General features: G+C 46.6%; 1 protein-coding gene across 1 annotated transcript in view; it reads left to right on the plus strand.

Moving 5' to 3' along the window:
• LOC141154080 (uncharacterized) overlaps positions 1-16941 on the plus strand; it is a 61363-nt gene that overhangs the window by 39822 nt on the left and 4600 nt on the right. Inside the window, exons 6-7 of the mRNA XM_073639514.1 lie at positions 3309-3371; positions 11898-11920. Coding sequence (XP_073495615.1) covers positions 3309-3371; positions 11898-11920 — 86 coding nt within the window. The remainder of the gene's footprint in view (positions 1-3308; positions 3372-11897; positions 11921-16941) is intronic.

Consider the following 16941-nt stretch of genomic DNA (forward strand, 5'->3'; position numbering starts at 1 on the left):
CTATATACCCTGCCTGCCTGATATCTCTGCAGATGGATTAGTCCTCAGAAGGACTGTTTGTTGAGATGGATATGTGTAATGTACAGTTTTTCTCCCTACACTACCTAATACACAAGCAAATCTCTCCCTGATGCAGCAGCACCTCTCCCTACACTGTCTGATCCGGAGTGACTGTGACGAGCATGGCGGCGCCAGGTCTGATATAAACCTGATGACTCTGTGCGGCCAGCCAATCACTGTAATGCCACAACCAACATGGCTACGGCATTTCAGTGCATGGCAGGCAATCCCTGCACGTTCATTGGCTCTCTAAAGAGCGCCAAACATGCAAGGAGGGGACCCGAGTTCCCGCCCGAGTAACCCGGAAATACTTGCCGAGCTTGTCGAGCACCATGATGCTTGGGCGAGTACCGAGTAGTGGCAAGCGCGTTCACTCATCGCTAGTTATTTTTAGTGTTGAGCGAGTATGTTTTGTTAACCCTTTCGCCGAGTATACTTGGCCGAGCACCGAGTAGTTACAGCTGCTCGGTGATATGGTTGAATCGCTCCCGTGTGCATGTTTTGCGACAGTTTGACAGTTTTAATACATGTGAGGAATGTGTAAGAAGCAGACATTCCTCACATGTATATAAGCTGTCAAAAAGTCACAAATCATGGACACGGGAGTGATTCAAACATAACACTGAGCAGCTGTAAATACTCGGTGCTCGGCCGAGAATACTCAGTGAAAGGGTTAACAAAACATACTCGCTCATCACTAGTTATTTTCATTATACACCATTAGTAACAGTGTTTGTGTGGTTTGTGGGGCAGTTGATGAAAGTGATGGCATTACAAGGTTCAGAAAGACATAGTTGCCACTTTGCTTCACAGTAGGGCATGTTTTATAGCTCGGAGAGTTTCCGCTAAAAAAGAGACATTTTAATTGGGGCTGTCATGTTTTACATGTTTTTATGTGCTATAGACTATTAAAGGGAACCTGTCAGCAGGTTTTTGCTATGTAATATGAGATCAGCATTATGTCAAGGCAGAGAGCCTGATTTCCGCGATGTGTCACTTACTGGGCTGCTTGATGTACTTTTGATAGAATCCCTGTTTTCTGCTGTAGATGTAGCAGTGCTACTGCTGAGCTCTGTATAACCCCGCCTCCACCCCTGATTGGTAGTTCCCTGTGTACTCTGTCAATAAGCTGCCAATCCATGGTGGGGGCGGAGTTACATAGATCAGCTAGACTGTCTGGCACAGGACATCTAGTCCTGCAGTGATAATCTCCTGCTGATAAAATACTGATTGTATTCAAACTGCAGCTCACAGTCTAATAAGGGAAACATTGCTGAAATCAAGGTGTCTGACCTGACATTATGCTGCTCTCAGATTAAATAGCCAAAACCTGCAGACAAATTTTCTTTAAATATGCTGTAGATCAGTGGCATATGGGAGCTGAGACCCCTCTGATTGCTCAAAAGGTTAAATAAGTGCTTAACTCAGGAGGCAGAAATGCTACTTTTTCTGTACATGGGTCTACATACCCAAGGACTTTCTATTGAGCCCGTACACAACTGTGCACACTCATTGCAGAAGTTCAGCACTTCTGCCTTCTGAACTAAGCATTTCTATACAATCTGTTGAGTGATCGGTGGGAGTCTCAGGACTCTCACCGCCACTAATCTACAGCACATTTAAGAGGCTATAGCAAATGAAAAAAAATTTGGATAATTTTTGTACTGGATTTGTGTAAATCTATCAAAATAGCGGCCAACCAACTGCCATTTTTCTGGATTCAATATGGCCGTAAATGGGTTAAAAAAACAAAAAAAAACAATATACATTCAGCCGTCACGTGTCGTCTTCTTCTGGTTACCACTGTAGTATTTACTGGGCCATTTTCAGCATTTTCTGCCACGCGGCATCTTAGACGCCTCTTGTGTTGACTTTGCCAAGACGTTGTAATGTTACGGCCTCGTCAGTGAAGGAGTATAACTTTTTCTGTTTTTTTTTTTTACATATGTTTATTATGCTCTGGGTTCAATCAGATTCATATATTGACAGATTCTTTCATCACTAGTTGCTACACCTTATGCTGGCATTTGTGCTAGAACTAGAATTTATGGTCCAACTGTGGCTCTTCAATATTTAGACCTATAAGATGTCCCCTACTTAAATCAATGGTACTAAAAAACATCTTGCCAAAGATCTTCATGGTAAAAACCAAAGGAGCACAACCATGGAAGTCTTTATTCAAGAAATTGGTGAGGCTTCCAACTTATGGTCAACCACTGAGATCTTAAGAGTCAAAAGACAAGTACAACTCAGAGGTGGCAAGAGTCACCTCCATCCATCCCACTATCTTATCATGTCTAGTCTGGGACTTCCTTCTGATTCCTGTTTTGATACAGACTGATTGGTCTCATCTCGTGTGCCTTGATCTTGGATATTTGGCTAGTTGATCACCAGTTGCAAATCAAAGCAAAAGCATCTATGGGAAAATTAAGGTTTCCTACACCCCAATTTAGAACCAAAGGCTAGGGTCAAATGAATGTATTTTCCATACGTGGAGTGTCCATGTTAAAATCGGATTGAACATGGACAACACACAGACCAATGTTACTGAAGAGGGTTCTGGTGAGAGTTTTTTCCACACAGACTAAGGACTAAGTGTGTTTTTGTGGAAAAAAACTCAATTTTTTTTGGATGAGACTGGCCCATTCAAGTTTACGGATGTGCAAAGAAAAACGAATCCCCTACAGATTATCAGTATTGCATCAGTTTCAAAATGTAATTTATTACCATAGGAAACTGCATGAGGTCTTGAGAAGTTTTCAAATGTTGATGTATAAAAAGAGATGTGATACAGGTGTGAAAAATAGACATATGGATGGTACTACAACTAAAATGGTCTTTTTTGGATGAAAGATTTTAATATGATGATCTGAACTCCATCAAAGACATTCTTCCAGTCTACCACCCGACTGTCCACAATTGCCACCATTTTTGGCCTTATTATTGGGGTCACTAGTTATCATCTTCCTTCTAATCTTGGTTTTCTCCATCCTGGAGGGGGGGATTGCCAAGAATTAAACTTCTAAATGATCAGATTTTCAGTGAGTATTACATCAAGTACATACAGTATGGAACTAATACAACAGATTTGACTATTACGCTGCCATGATTATTCATTCTTCATTTTCAATGATGGTCTTCTTATTATGACCTGGTCTCTCTGGTCAGCCATATTTTTTTTTTAGAATCCATGTAGACAATACTTATGATTCTGACTTCTAATTAAACTTTATTCTTTGCTTTGTTAGTAACCAGTCGTAAGGAGGAGGAAATGTTGTATTGTAACCTGGACATGAAACACCTATCGAAAGGTTAGTCATAATCTTCAAAGTCTGAAGAACATTCACATTCGTTAGCTGAAAATATTACAGGTAGAAGCTTTGGTTTTGTAAGAAATCTGCAATAAAAAATATCTCTTTAGAGAAGAACTATTCATAATTAGGGGCGAGTGAATTCATTTGATCTGAAGTCTAATTTTTAGTTTTTTTTTTAACTCTGTGATTTAGAATAATTTGCGATTCAATTTGTGCGGATCGCTTAAAACCGCAACTGCAATTTCACAGATTCCCGAAGATTGCACTGGCCAGAGAAGGCTCACCTAACCTCAGGTGTGGCTGGGTTTTCTCATATCATCAAAATGTTATCGCACAGCAGAGGCGTAGCTAGGGGTTCAGCTCAGAGAGGGGGGCCGAAACATCTGAGTGGACCCCTAACCAGGTATCCGTGTGTACAACAACAGTGGTGAACCCTGATAGTGGGTATAGAGGAACCTCAGCAGACGACTGTGCTGTTACTCAAAATAACATATAGTGGTAGATACCAGTCCTGCAGACCATACAAGTAATTACAGTACAGGTATATATAGTGACTTACAGTTGACGTGCTTTCTGATGGAGTCGTTCACTTTCCCATCTTTTCCATCTGGCCCAGACCAACATGACAACTTCTCCAACCAGGACTCGTTTGCAGAGATTACAACGAAAACACATCTGACTTCTCATATTTCCTGCCCCGTCGCATCTATCCCCAACCTGCAAAAACTCCTCATCCTGCAGATACCCCAATACTGAGCCGCTGGTGTCCTATGTGTCCCTATCACTGCACCTGCTGTGTGGTACAAATACAGAGCTAATCTTAGTTCCCCACATAGTAATACCCCCCACTGTGCTCCTTACAAAGTAATAATGCCTCCTGTGTGCCCTCTAGATGGTAAAATTGCTCCCTTGAAAATGCCCTGTGCAAATGCCCTAGAAAAGCGTCCACATTTTGCCCCTTTGATGGCTACAATACCGTGTACCAATGCGCAATGCCGGGATGAACCGCGATTCATGAAACCTTTTACAATATTGGACCGATGAGAGTTAAGCTGTCGGTGTAGTGTTTGGGTGGTCCTGCCCACGAACTGCAGGCCACATTGTCCAATATTGTAAAAGGTTTCATGAAGTACGGTTTATCCCGGCATTGCGCATTGGTACACGGTAAGAATGCCACAGGCATCTCTATCACACCAGTTGAATCCATTTCCCTTGATCTCCCAAACCCAATGGAAATCTTGAAGAGAAAAGAAATATATTGGATATACAGGATCAGCAGCCTTAAACCCTATGGACTCAATGAAATTACTGAGATTTTTATTTAATTATTTATTTTATTCTATTTTATCTCTGCACAGTCGTTGCATAGGGTCGCAGATCCTTTTTCTTATGTATTTTTTTAGGTACTTTTTCTTATGTATTTTAACACCCTTCTGATTGTTATTTTAATATTAATTTCTATTAATATCCCCATTTTTAATTCTATGTCACAATGTGCCTTATCCTAAATAATCAATATACACATGATCTTGGATCCAATTTATCCATTCTTGAAAATTCATTTTTACATTTTTTTGATGTTAAATTACTCCCAGCTTATTGTTTCATTATTCATGTCCATGATTTTGTATTTATGAAAATTATTATCCCCATTTCATTTTTCACCCCCCTTTTTAACTCTTCCTTTTTTTTTGATAGTTTCCACCCATTAGTCTCACTACGCCTTCCGCGGCACTTTCTGGCCCCTATTCAATGGCTCATATTGAGTTCAAATCCGGTTTCTCCTGCACTCCAAACTGCAGTCTTTACAACACTTCTTGTCCTTTTTATTCGTTTATAAGTATAGTTCCCTTTTCTGTATCACCTTTCCCTCATCCACCTAGATGGCTCCTCTGTTATATGTTACCCATCTGATGTCCATACACGGCCAAATCCCAGCTTCTAATCACATTTCTCCTACACTCCAATTGCTTTTCCTCGACAATTTGTCTTTTATTTATGTGGTACCATTTATATGTGCATTTCCCCTCTTTCCTTTGTCCCCTTTCCCACAGTTGCCTGGGTGGCTCCCCTGTTAAATATCCACTCACAGGCGTCTATTCACCGCCCCATCCTGGGGTCTTATCCCACTTCTCCCACATTGCAATCATTCAACTGTTTACATTTTATCAGTATTAGGGATGGTCCCCCCCCCCCCAACTTTAATTTATTTGAAATTGCAAGTTGAACGTCCCTCCCCTTCCTAATTTTCCCATTGGTTTAAGTGTTCCTGTGGGTGTTCCCTATGTAACTGGCATCCATTTTGGGCCTTTAAAAACCAATCCATTCTCATGCTGTACACATTTGGCTTCTTACTTGAAAAAGACGCCGGTACGGCGTTGAAACGCGTTGTTAATAAAGAGCCTTTTCATCATCATCTCTGAAGAATTGATTCACTTCAGCAGCGCAGCCCACCTACGTGTTTATCCAACTGGATGCAATATCTCCTGGAGGATTTATCTTCCAGCCACGGGGCAGCAGCAGCTGTTTTTCTTCATGCCTTCATAGGAGTTGTGCCTGTCACAACTCCATCAGGTGAGTGTAACCAGCACTCTCTTAATCTCCCTCCATAGGGTATCACCCTATTGTGCGCTCTGTTCCCCACATTTAGATCTACATAGGGCTGACAGACGGCTGTAGAAGGTCGCTGCATTTAGCCTTACAAACATCTCCCTGATCCTTTTATGATCCCTCTCACTTTAGGACCCAGCGGTGATCCTCATCTTTCTTGGGGATTATACATTTCCCTTTAGGACCCTGAGGTATCCTCACCTTTCACTGTTAATCAGCACTTCCTTGTTATGTCCTTAAATACAGTCAAATCCTCAGAGAGTTGCTGGTGATAACGTGTTATATCTATTCAGCCCTGGGATTCTAATAGTCGACTAAAATGACCTTGGAGTTCCTTCTTGGATTGTTGGCGTGCTTTCTCCAGTGTCATCTTCGAGCTAAGTTTGTTCCCCTGTTTGTTTCCTTTGTGTGTACTTTTGTTTTTAGTGAGGCTAACTTAGTGCTCATCCCTCCTGCTCCTTACCTAGGGCCTAGCCTTAGGGCCAGCTAGGGTCAAGTTTTCTGCTCGGCGATAAGTGCAGAACCTATTTAGGGTCTATAGGGGAGTTAGGGTTTGTAATTAGATCTGTCTATGGGTCTACACTCTTCCTTTCCCTAGTTGTAGGGCTCCCTTCCCTTTTCCCATTGTTATAGGCTGGGTTCTCCCCATACCTAGCGTGACAGAACCACCGTCAGTAGATGAATACAGCACTAGAATCACACTTTTCTTCCTCTGCATACTGCCCACAAGATACTGTGCCTTCACATTAACTTTCCTCATATACAATAAAAGTCCCTATAATCTTTGGCTCTACAAGGCGCTTACCTTGACCACTTCGGCAGCAGGGTGACAGCCACAGCAGGGAACCAGTGGCAGAAAGGTGACTGCCTTAGCCTGGTGACGACCTCTGATCACTTATGGATTGGTATATTTGTACATGATCAGGACCACGGCCAGTACATGAATCCAACTTCTCCATACTGTGCCCCCATGTCTCCATATTGTTCCCAAAGCTTTCAACTCTCCATACTGTCCCCCTATGCTCCCCTCTCTACATACTGTGCCCCCACTTCTCCATAATGTCCCCAAAGCTTTCACCTCTCCATAATGTCCCCCCACACTCCCATCTCTACATACTGTGCCCCCACTTCTCCACATTATCCCCAAAGCTCTCACCTCTCCATACTGTCCCCCCACGCTCCCATCTCTACATACTGTGCCCCCACTTCTCCATATTGTCCCCAAAGCTCTCAACTCTCCATATTGTCCCCCACGCTCCATCTCTACATATTGCTCCCCCACTTCTCCATGTGACATGCAGAAGTAGTGCTGTTGCAGAGTGTGACATGCAGAAGTAGTAGTGTTGCTTTAAAAGCATTCAGCAACTATTAGAAGTAACACAGGAGACAGGAAGTGTTGTGCTCCAGAAGCATCCAGCAGGTAGAGGGGTTAACACAGACACAGAAGAAGGGGAGTGTTTTAGCAGAGCCGCAGGGGGATTGTGGGGAAGTTGTTTACTGTCTGGCCGGAGCCGAAGAGAAAGGTGGCTTATGATCTGTATCTCCCAGTAGTCAAGGGGACAGAATTCAGGTCAGAAGGGAAGCTAAACAAAGGTCAGTTAAACTCCCTGAGCTAACAGTGTGGAGTATTATCTGCCAGGAAGATAAGGACTGGAAGCAAGCCTGTCATAGAGATTATCCCCCTCATCACACCCTTCCCCCTTTTCATCTTCATGCAGGATAAAGAATGCTGTGTACTATTGAGTCCTTGTGAAGGAAAAGCCTGTGGTTGTGTATGCATTAAAACTGTGCTGTACTGTGCTATCGGATAATAGACTGTGTACTGCTGTGCTGTAAAGGAGACTGTACTGTTATTACTGAAGCCTGTTGCTCAAAGAGACATTTGGATTGCACTGGCCGTGCCTCATGAAATGTTACTTTTCTTTATGAAGACTCTTGTTAGATTTGTCTGGTCAGCAACTGAATCAATCGTGTGCCTGAGAGAAGCTGCAGTCTATGGTCGCCCTGAGTAATGGTTCCCCCATGATTCCAACAAATTCATGTAAACGGTCTCGCCCCTATCTGAACTTAGGCGCCATGCATGTAACATCCATACTGTGCTCCCTCATCTCCATATTGTCCCCCACACGCTCACCCCTATATACTGTTCCCCTACTTCTCCATACAATCCCTTCACACTCCCAATTCTCCATCCTGTACCCCCATTTCTCCATATTATACCCTATGCTCTCACCTCTCTATGCTGTCCCCACACTTCTTCATATTGTACATCCACTTCTCCATACGGTCCACCCACACACTCCCACCTCTCCATAATGTCCCCCACTTCTCCATACAATCCCCCCACACTCCCATTTCTCCATTTGGTCCTCAGAAACTTCCAATTCTCCATCCTGTTACCCCATATTGTCCCCTACGCTCCCACCTCTCCATACTGTCCCCCCACTTCTTCATATTGAACACCCATTTCTCCATATGGCCCCCTCTCCATAATGTCCCCCACTTTTCCAAATGGCCCCCCTACTCCTCCATATTGTCCCCAATGCTCCCTCCTCTACATACTGTCCCAACACTTCTCCATATGGTCCACCCACGCTGCTCCCTCTCACAATGCTCCCCACTGCCCCATAATATGAAAACAGGATGCGTCCTTTACCGCTCTGCAGCTCAGTGATCACAGTAGCAGAATGATGAGGTCAGCAGTGTGTGAGCTCATCACTCCACAGCACATCGGGGCAGGGAGCTGACGAGCACTCCCCTCCTCCCAGAGCTGCAGTGTTGCTCAGCAGTATTCACATCTAAAAGAAGTGAATATATCTGAGCACAGGGTGTAGGGAGCCAGCGGCGAGTCACACGGTGTGCAGCCCTGGCTTAAGTATATCAGAACACTGTGCACTCCGATATAGTTAAGGGTACCATAGCTCCGGGTGGGCACCCCGTGGTGTGGCCCAGGGCGACTGCACCCTCTGTCCCCCTGGTAGCTATGCTACTATCGCACAGGAGGGACTATTATGGCCTGTATAAAAGCCGAGGCAGGGAAAGCAGCAGACATTTTATGGTGATTCTAGATAGTGACAGAATGTCACAACTCATATCTTAGCTACAGACATAGGGAGAGTAAGCCATAAAACACTGAAGAAATTGTACAGATAGTGTGTGACAGCACAGCAGTAAAGAAGATTAGTGTGTGAGGGAAAGCAAATAATACAGATTCAACTGATAGAGAGAGGCATAGGGAGTCGGAGTGTTATCAGTGCCGGCATTAGGGTGGGACAAATTAGGCATTAGTGCCCCCACTACCCAAGTGGCCCCCAGTCAGTGGCGTGCCGCTAATAGCGGCAGATCACACAGCCGCTATAAGGCCCTCGAGTCAGGGGGGCCCGGTGCCAGCCCCAGGCCCCCCCCCCCGCACCCGGCATTGCACATTCAACTGTATCGGCATCGCATTATACTATATGAGGACTTCATTATACTATATGGGGGCTTTGTTATACTATATGGAGGCTGTATTATACAATATGGGGGCTGCATTATACTATATGGGGTGCATTATACCATATGGGGGATGCATTACACCATATGGGGGATGTATTATACTATATAATGGCTGCATTATACCACATGGGGGCTTCATTATATATGGGGCTGCATTATACTCTACCAAGGACTATAGGCTGTATATTATACTATACAGTGGGTATGGAAAGTATTCAGACCCCTTTACATTTTTCACTCTCTGTTTCATTGCAGCCATTTGGTAAATTCTAAAAAGTTCATTTTTTTTCTCATTAAAGTACATTCTGCACCCCATCTTGACTGAAAAAAACAGAAATGTAGAAATTTTTGCAAATTTAGTAAAAAAGAAAAACTGAAAAATCACATGGTCATAAGTATTCAGACCCTTTGCTCAGACACTCATATGTAAGTCACATGCTGTCCATTTCCTTGTGATCTTCCTTAAGATGCTTCTACTTCTTCATTGGAGTCCAGCTGTGTTTAATTAAACTGATAAAACTTGATTTGGAAATGCACACACCTGTCTATATAAGACCTCACAGCTCACAGTGCATGTCAGACCAAATGAGAATCATGAGCTCAAAGGAACTGCCCAAGGAGCTCAGAGACAGAATTGTGGCAAGGCACAGATCTGGCCAAGCTGCAGATATGCTGCTGATAATATGATGCTGGGCACAGATTGATCTATTAATGATCGTTCTGTCCCCATCATTCCTCCTCATTTGGTGTAAAGATGTCGGGAAACAATCACCGAACAACTTCAATATTGTCGATTGCTCGTTTACCGGCCTGAACTCAGCGCTTGTAAATACAACCAAAATATTTCTGTGTGATGGGGCAATATGTCAACATTGGGGGCCCCACTTTAAACTTTGGCCCTGGGCCCCACTTTGTCTAAAACCAGCCCTGAGTGTCGTTCATTTATTTTCTGGACAATTGGCAGTTTTGAAGTACTTCTGATACTAAGAAAATTCAGCAAAACTGGTGAATTCAAATTTTAAAGGATTCACTCATTTTTATTTAGAATGATCCACTACACTTGTATGATTCTTTTGGATCAAACATGGTTCCTTCATGCAGAAATATTAGGGATCCACTTATTAGTATTACCACAATCTTCATTCATTTGAGGAACCAGAAAATGTCGCTTCACTTTTTCTCAGACTTCTTTATTTGAAGAATGAAATTAGGTTCTTCTTAGTTCTATTTTTGTACAAGTATGTGTGGTCTATAATTATACCCAGATAGAGCTTCAAAAATATATAGCTTGATCTCTTCTAAATGTACCATATGCCTATTTCATTTTTGCACTCACGTGCATATAGATTACAATATAAAACATAATTAAAAGTCCATAGATTCACATTGCCTCATCTCAGGCAATCTAGCCTCCAAAAGATTACTAGGGGAATAGTAAACTTATACACTGCCTAAGAGTACCCATAGGTCCATCATACAAGGGTCTAAAGGTGGACTACTGTTTGATGTTGCTAGTAATATAGACGACATACAAAAAAAAAAATCAAATACTCACCTCTCCTCCCTGGCAGCAGGTCAGGACTCCTCAGCGTCTTCCCGCACTCTGCACTGTCAGAGCAGATTGTGCACTGTAGTCACGTCAGCACGCCCTCTGCCCTGACACATCACATAGTCAGGAGATGCGGAAGACGCTGGCGCTGCAGAGGATCAAGGAGAGTTAAGTATGGCAAGTGCCGGGCCCCTGAGGAAGTGGAGGGGCCCATTCGCGGGCGCTGGCATCGGATCTCCCGTCTCACCGGGCCCATATTGTGCTGGGGTCCCCGACGGCGAGTGGGCCTCCACGCTTCCTCAGGGCCTCGTCACTTGCCCGGGTGCTGACGCTGGCCCCGGCATCTTCACCTTCAGAAGTAATCCGGGGAACAGGGCCAGCTAGGGTGCCCCTAGCGGTAGGGACAGGGAAGGAGCCCCTGGTCCCGGGATATCCAACAACAGAGTTGTGACAGTGAGCTTATTTTTTTAACCTATTTCTTTTCACAAAGAATTTATCTACTGTAAATCTAGTCTCCCCTTGAATTCAGGGAAATAAAATTTTACAAAATTCCCTCAACTCTAGTAATGACATGCTGCTCCTGACTTTGTGATCACATGCAAAATTGATAAGCTTCTTTTAAAAAGAAGTTCTGCTTTCATGGAGCTTCAATCTACTGATCTGTATATGGTATTGACCACCTCCTGTTCTAGTCGTATGTGGTAGATGAGTTCCTCCAGTAGCCCATGTTTGGAGCCTACCAAATCTCAACATCACTGTAGTCCTCTTGGTTTACTTTGGTAATGTTTCCAAATTATTAATTTCCAATTTTATGACCATGTATTAAAATATAAACAAAATATAAGGTAACATTTTTTTTTGTCCCTTAGGTCCTCCAGCAAGAATTGTACGGGTGAGTATAATGGACTCAACTATCTGTGGTATCATGACAATTCTTCATAGCTAGCTTTCAAGAGGGACATCTCCCCAGCTAGTAAATTCAGCATAAAATAAATATCTGATGCCACTTGGAAAGCATCAAAATGCTGCTGTTGACAGATCTGGTTTCAATATTGTGCAATTATACCTTAATACTCTCTACAGTCTGACCCATTAATGCATATGTAGCGCCCCGAGGGTTCGGTCGCTACAGAGGTATTGCATCTCACCCAGAGGTGTGATATCTCACTTCCAGGTAAGGATGGAGTATGGCTCAGGACCCTAACACCCACATGCACTACACCACATTTCCGGGGGACAGGGCGACAATGCTCCCAAGAGTGAGCACAGCTGTCCCTGTCCCTGGCTGGAGTGGGGGGAGGGAACACCTAGAAAGGGGGAACCCGGTAGTGTGTGGGTGTGGAGAGTAGATCCCAGGTGCACTGTATAGGGGAGTATATATGGTGGGCACCATCTTAGAGTCAGTGTAGAAAGTAGTAGAAGAGAAGAGAGAGCAGAGAGAGAAGGAGGAGAGGAGCAGAGGCTCTGCACGGGCTCTGCTCCGCAGGCAGGCCAAGTCTTAAGGCCTGGTCCTGGAGGAGAAGGAAGGAAGGGAGAAGAATAATGGGAAGCTCTAAGAGAAGACTGAAGGGACCCCACTACATGCACGGCCCCTCACTACACCCGTTAGGAAGGCACCACATACGACTCAGGGAAACGGAACATACTTTTGCCCGCCAAGGCCCGAGGCAGCTGGACAGAAACGTGGTCACTTGTGAGGTACGACAGGCCAGAGAAAGGACACATGAAGGGGGTCCTGAAAAGCATTCCAAAGGTACCTGGGAGTTGGCCGAGCCCCTCACCTGGTGAGCACAGCACGACGTGGGCAGCCATTACTTACAGAAGTGGCTTGGAGTGTAAAACTGTGAGTAAAGACCCTGGACTGCATCACTGGACTCTGAGTCATTACTGCTGCTCCCGCGCACCATCACCCCCATCATCTGCACTCACTGCCCTGAGGCTATACTCCTCCCATGGGGAGTTATACTACCCTCTGCTGCGCACACGACATCAGCCTCTGCAGTCTGCCCGCAGCGGAGGTCCTCAGTGACCGCAATCCACGGGTGGTGTAGTCGGACATTTTAATATCATAAAAACCACATAAATAGACTGCCACTGGTTTGACCACCCTGAGCCATGGGACCAGGTCGCCGCCACGGAGACTACAACCCCCAGTATTATACAGAGACCCGGCTCCGGGTATTCCCCCACATACGGCCCAGGGGGCGCGTCACATAAATATAGGATATGAGCACAAAAGATATTTGTGTATTATCAGACTGTTTGCATTTTTTGGTGTTAATCTGCGGCATCTTTGATGTTTTCAAAAGTCAGTTGAAATAAAAACTTGCCAAAATAAGATCAGTCAAAAGCATCCATTAAGCTGAATGTTTACCAAGCATTAGATTTTCATTCAAATGCTGAATTTTATATTTTTTGACTTTAGGGCTCGCAATGCAAAATATTAGAGATGAGCAAATTTATTCAAAAATTAAATTTGCTTAGAATTTCCACAAATTTTCAGATTCCAGCAAGTCCAAATTTTGGGGTATTTCCAGCAAAACTGGCAGCTATCGACTGGTGTTTTGTTGGATTCATATGGTCGAGAAGGGGTTAAAAAAACTTATTATACTCACCCAGCTCCTCATTTGTCCCTGCTTCCGCAGCTTCCTGTCGGTCCTCCACCTGCTTCCTAAGCACCTGCTCTGCTACGACGCTGGTGTCTTCTTCACTTTTTGCTGTAGTTTCCAGCACCGGCCAGGTCTCGAGGCACGTTCTGACATGACAAAGTGCATAGCCCATGTGGTCACATGGGGCAGTACATGGAACAACGTCATGAGAGATGTCAAGGCTTAGCCAGTACCTAAAACACGGGCAAAGAGTCAAAAGGAAAAACGCGCCGTATCAAAGCAAGTGCCAAAGCAAACAAGTGAAGGACCATTGGAGAGCTGTGGCGGCAGGAACAAGTGAGCAACTGGGTGAATGTGATCATTTTTTAACCCTTTCTTAGCCCTCCGTTTATTATGCTTATGACGCGCCCCCTGGGACATATTCCTTTTTGAGGGGAATACCCAGCACCGGATCAGATGGGGGGTTGTAGTCTCCGAGCGGCTGTGACCCCGGTCCCGTGCCCAGGGCGTCAAGCTCAGGGTACTGTGGCAGTCTTTACTGATGTTATTAAAGTTCGTTGTGTCGACTACGCCACCCGTTGTGATGCGGTCACTGTGGCCGCCGCTGCAGCAGGGTCCGCTGAGGCTGATGGTGGATGCGCAGCTTGGTGGGATAACCCCCAACGGGAGGGGTATAGCCTCAGAGGGGACAGGCGCAGAGGATGGGGGTTGTGGTGGTGCGGTGCAGCCGGTAATGATGACAGACTCGGGTAGTGCAGTTAAGGGTCTTTACTTACTGCAGATGTTCCTGGTCACTCTAGCTCCAAGTGACCTCCCGAGCCGTGCTGCGTCCACCAGGTTCTGGATCCGGCCAACCCCCAAACAAGTCCGGAGCGTGGCCCTGAGCTCTCCCTCTGTCCTTACTTCAGCCGTCCCCACCAGTGATTCACCTAAATCCAGCTCCCTCGGGCCTTCTGTTGGGCAACCTTTGGCCTCAGGTTCCCTGACCCTCCATGTGGTGTGCCTTCAGGGTGAATGTAGTGGGTGACCGTGACAGACACTGCCCACGGTCTCCGGTCTCTGGCTGGGGAATGTCTTTGCCCCCACCAGCTTGGGTTCCGGTACCCTTCTGCTGACTCCTCACCCGGTGTTCTTATTTGGGTTCTTGGGTCCCTTCTTTGTCCCCCTCTGGGTCTTTCTTCACTCCACTCTCTCTCCAGGGCTGTTGTTTCTTTCTCTTTCTTTCTGCAGGCTTGTCCTCTGCATCTGACTTACTCTCTGCGTCTGACCCTGATCCTAGTTGGTGCCCTCCTTATATATCCCTCTATGTGTGAGCTCAGGTGACCAGCACCCAATGAGCTCCTATCACTACCCAGACTGCTCCCCCTATCTGCCCCTACACTACATGGGATGTTCCTCCCCCCTCCCACTCCAGCCAGGAACAGGCTCGGTCGCACCTGCACATTTCTAAGTGGGAGTGCCGTCGGCCTGCTCCTCTGGAATGGGATGTATGTAGTGCATGCAGTCTATCTGAGCTCAGTTCCACACTCCTTCCTTACCCGGGAGTGGAATATCACACCTCTGGGTTGAGGTGCAATACCCCTGTAGCAGCCGAATCCTCAGGGTGCTACATTCCCCCCTGGTAAACCACAGCACGTCCTCGGGCTGCAAAGACAAAAACACCAAACATACAAATTTTTATAAACATATAAAATATTATATATATATAACTTTTTCATATAGACATCATTATATCATTCTCGTCGTCTCTTTCTTTCTTCCTCCTCTGGTCACCGTGCAACTCGTGACCAGGTAAAGTGCGACAGTCTTTTGAAAAGCAGTTCCTTATAAAACCAATAGGGGGCGCCTTAGGAAGCGCAACTATTTACAGGGGAATTTGGCCGTTCTCAGTCCCCGGCCAAGTAAAGGGAATGGGATGGCTGCTCACAGTCCTCAGCCTGGTTTGGGTAGGGGACACACAGATTAAACTGTTCACTGGTCCCAACGGGGACTAAACTTTAAAGCAGCCACGGTTACTTGGGTACCCCGACGGGTAACTATTTACATCTCCTTTGTACTATTTCAGTCATAGTACCTTCTAGCCTTGAACCCGTCCGGGTCTTCTGGCTCCTCCTCCCTACACCGCAACTCCTCCTCTGTCAGGCGATGCACGTGGAGGGCGTAAGGTCCCTTGGCACACTTGTGCCGGGTGAACGTTACCTCGTCACCGACGTAGAGGTCACGGCCTTTGTGACCCTCTGGCAGGTGAGACTCGACATCCCGTCGGGTAACGAAGACGTCACCCATGGTGTTCCGGTCCTTTATGAAGCCCCACCCATGCTGCGCATTAAACTTTATTACCGTCCCGATGGTACGGGGACGATCTGCTGCATAGGGGTCCCTTCTGGTCCGACTCTTTTGCTCCGCGCTGCGGGTCCGGGCCCATTGCTCTCTGGCCCGCCTCTCCTCCCGCTCTCTCTTGAACTCTGCCAGCTGTTGACGGCAACACTCGGTACGCTCTGCTGCAGCTGCCCGAGTCTCTCCGGTGAACCCCATCAAATCTTCTCCCGTGGGGTCCCACACGAACTGGGCTTCCTCGAGTGGAGGCGAGACCCGAGTCACGGGCTTTGGAGCCGGGATCAGGGGCTCACACAAGGGCCCTAGTCTTTGCTGCCGCTCTAGCTCAGGGTACCCTTCGGGCCAGATGAAGGGCCGCCCGTCCGGCCATGTGAGCTGGCCGAAGAGGTCCTCCCCCAGGTGTGGCACCCTTGGTATTGCGGGCGCGGGCGCGGTGGTGATGGCGCCCGGGTTGCCCAGGCCTTGCGGCCAGGCCTGGGGCACCTGGAAGGTGAAGGGCACCGTTAGGACGGCGGCGCCCTGGGTTACCTGGCCTTGCGACCAGGCCGGAGGCTCCGCGGAGGTAGATGGCTCTGCTGGGGATGCGGCGCCCGGAAACGCTAGGCCCTGTGACCAGGCCGGAGGCTCTTCTTCCTGCGCCACGCTCCGGGTCACGACGCGTGACGTCACTGGGGTCGCGACGGCGGCTTCCGGTCGGGGCCTAGTCGGTGGCGGTGTCATGGCGGTCTCGGGTACGGCAGGGGGACTTTCGGGCTCTGCGACGGGGAGCTGGGGCAGGTGGGTGGTCTTCCGGTATGGGGTATAGGCGTCCCCCTTACCTGCTGCCATACGTCTCGCTCCCTCTTCTGCGCCGTCTCCGGCCTTGGGTCCTCCCGCGTCATCCGCAGAGGTAGTCGGTGTCTTCTTCCAAGGGAGCGGGTTCCGTGGACGGATTCCAGCTTGCTGGGCCATCTCCCGGCCCCACTCC

This window comes from Phyllobates terribilis, unplaced genomic scaffold, assembly GCF_046119375.1.
Source record: "Phyllobates terribilis strain yellow unplaced genomic scaffold, ASM4611937v1 Scaffold_7__3_contigs__length_470593459, whole genome shotgun sequence".
NCBI lineage: Eukaryota > Metazoa > Chordata > Amphibia > Anura > Dendrobatidae > Phyllobates > Phyllobates terribilis.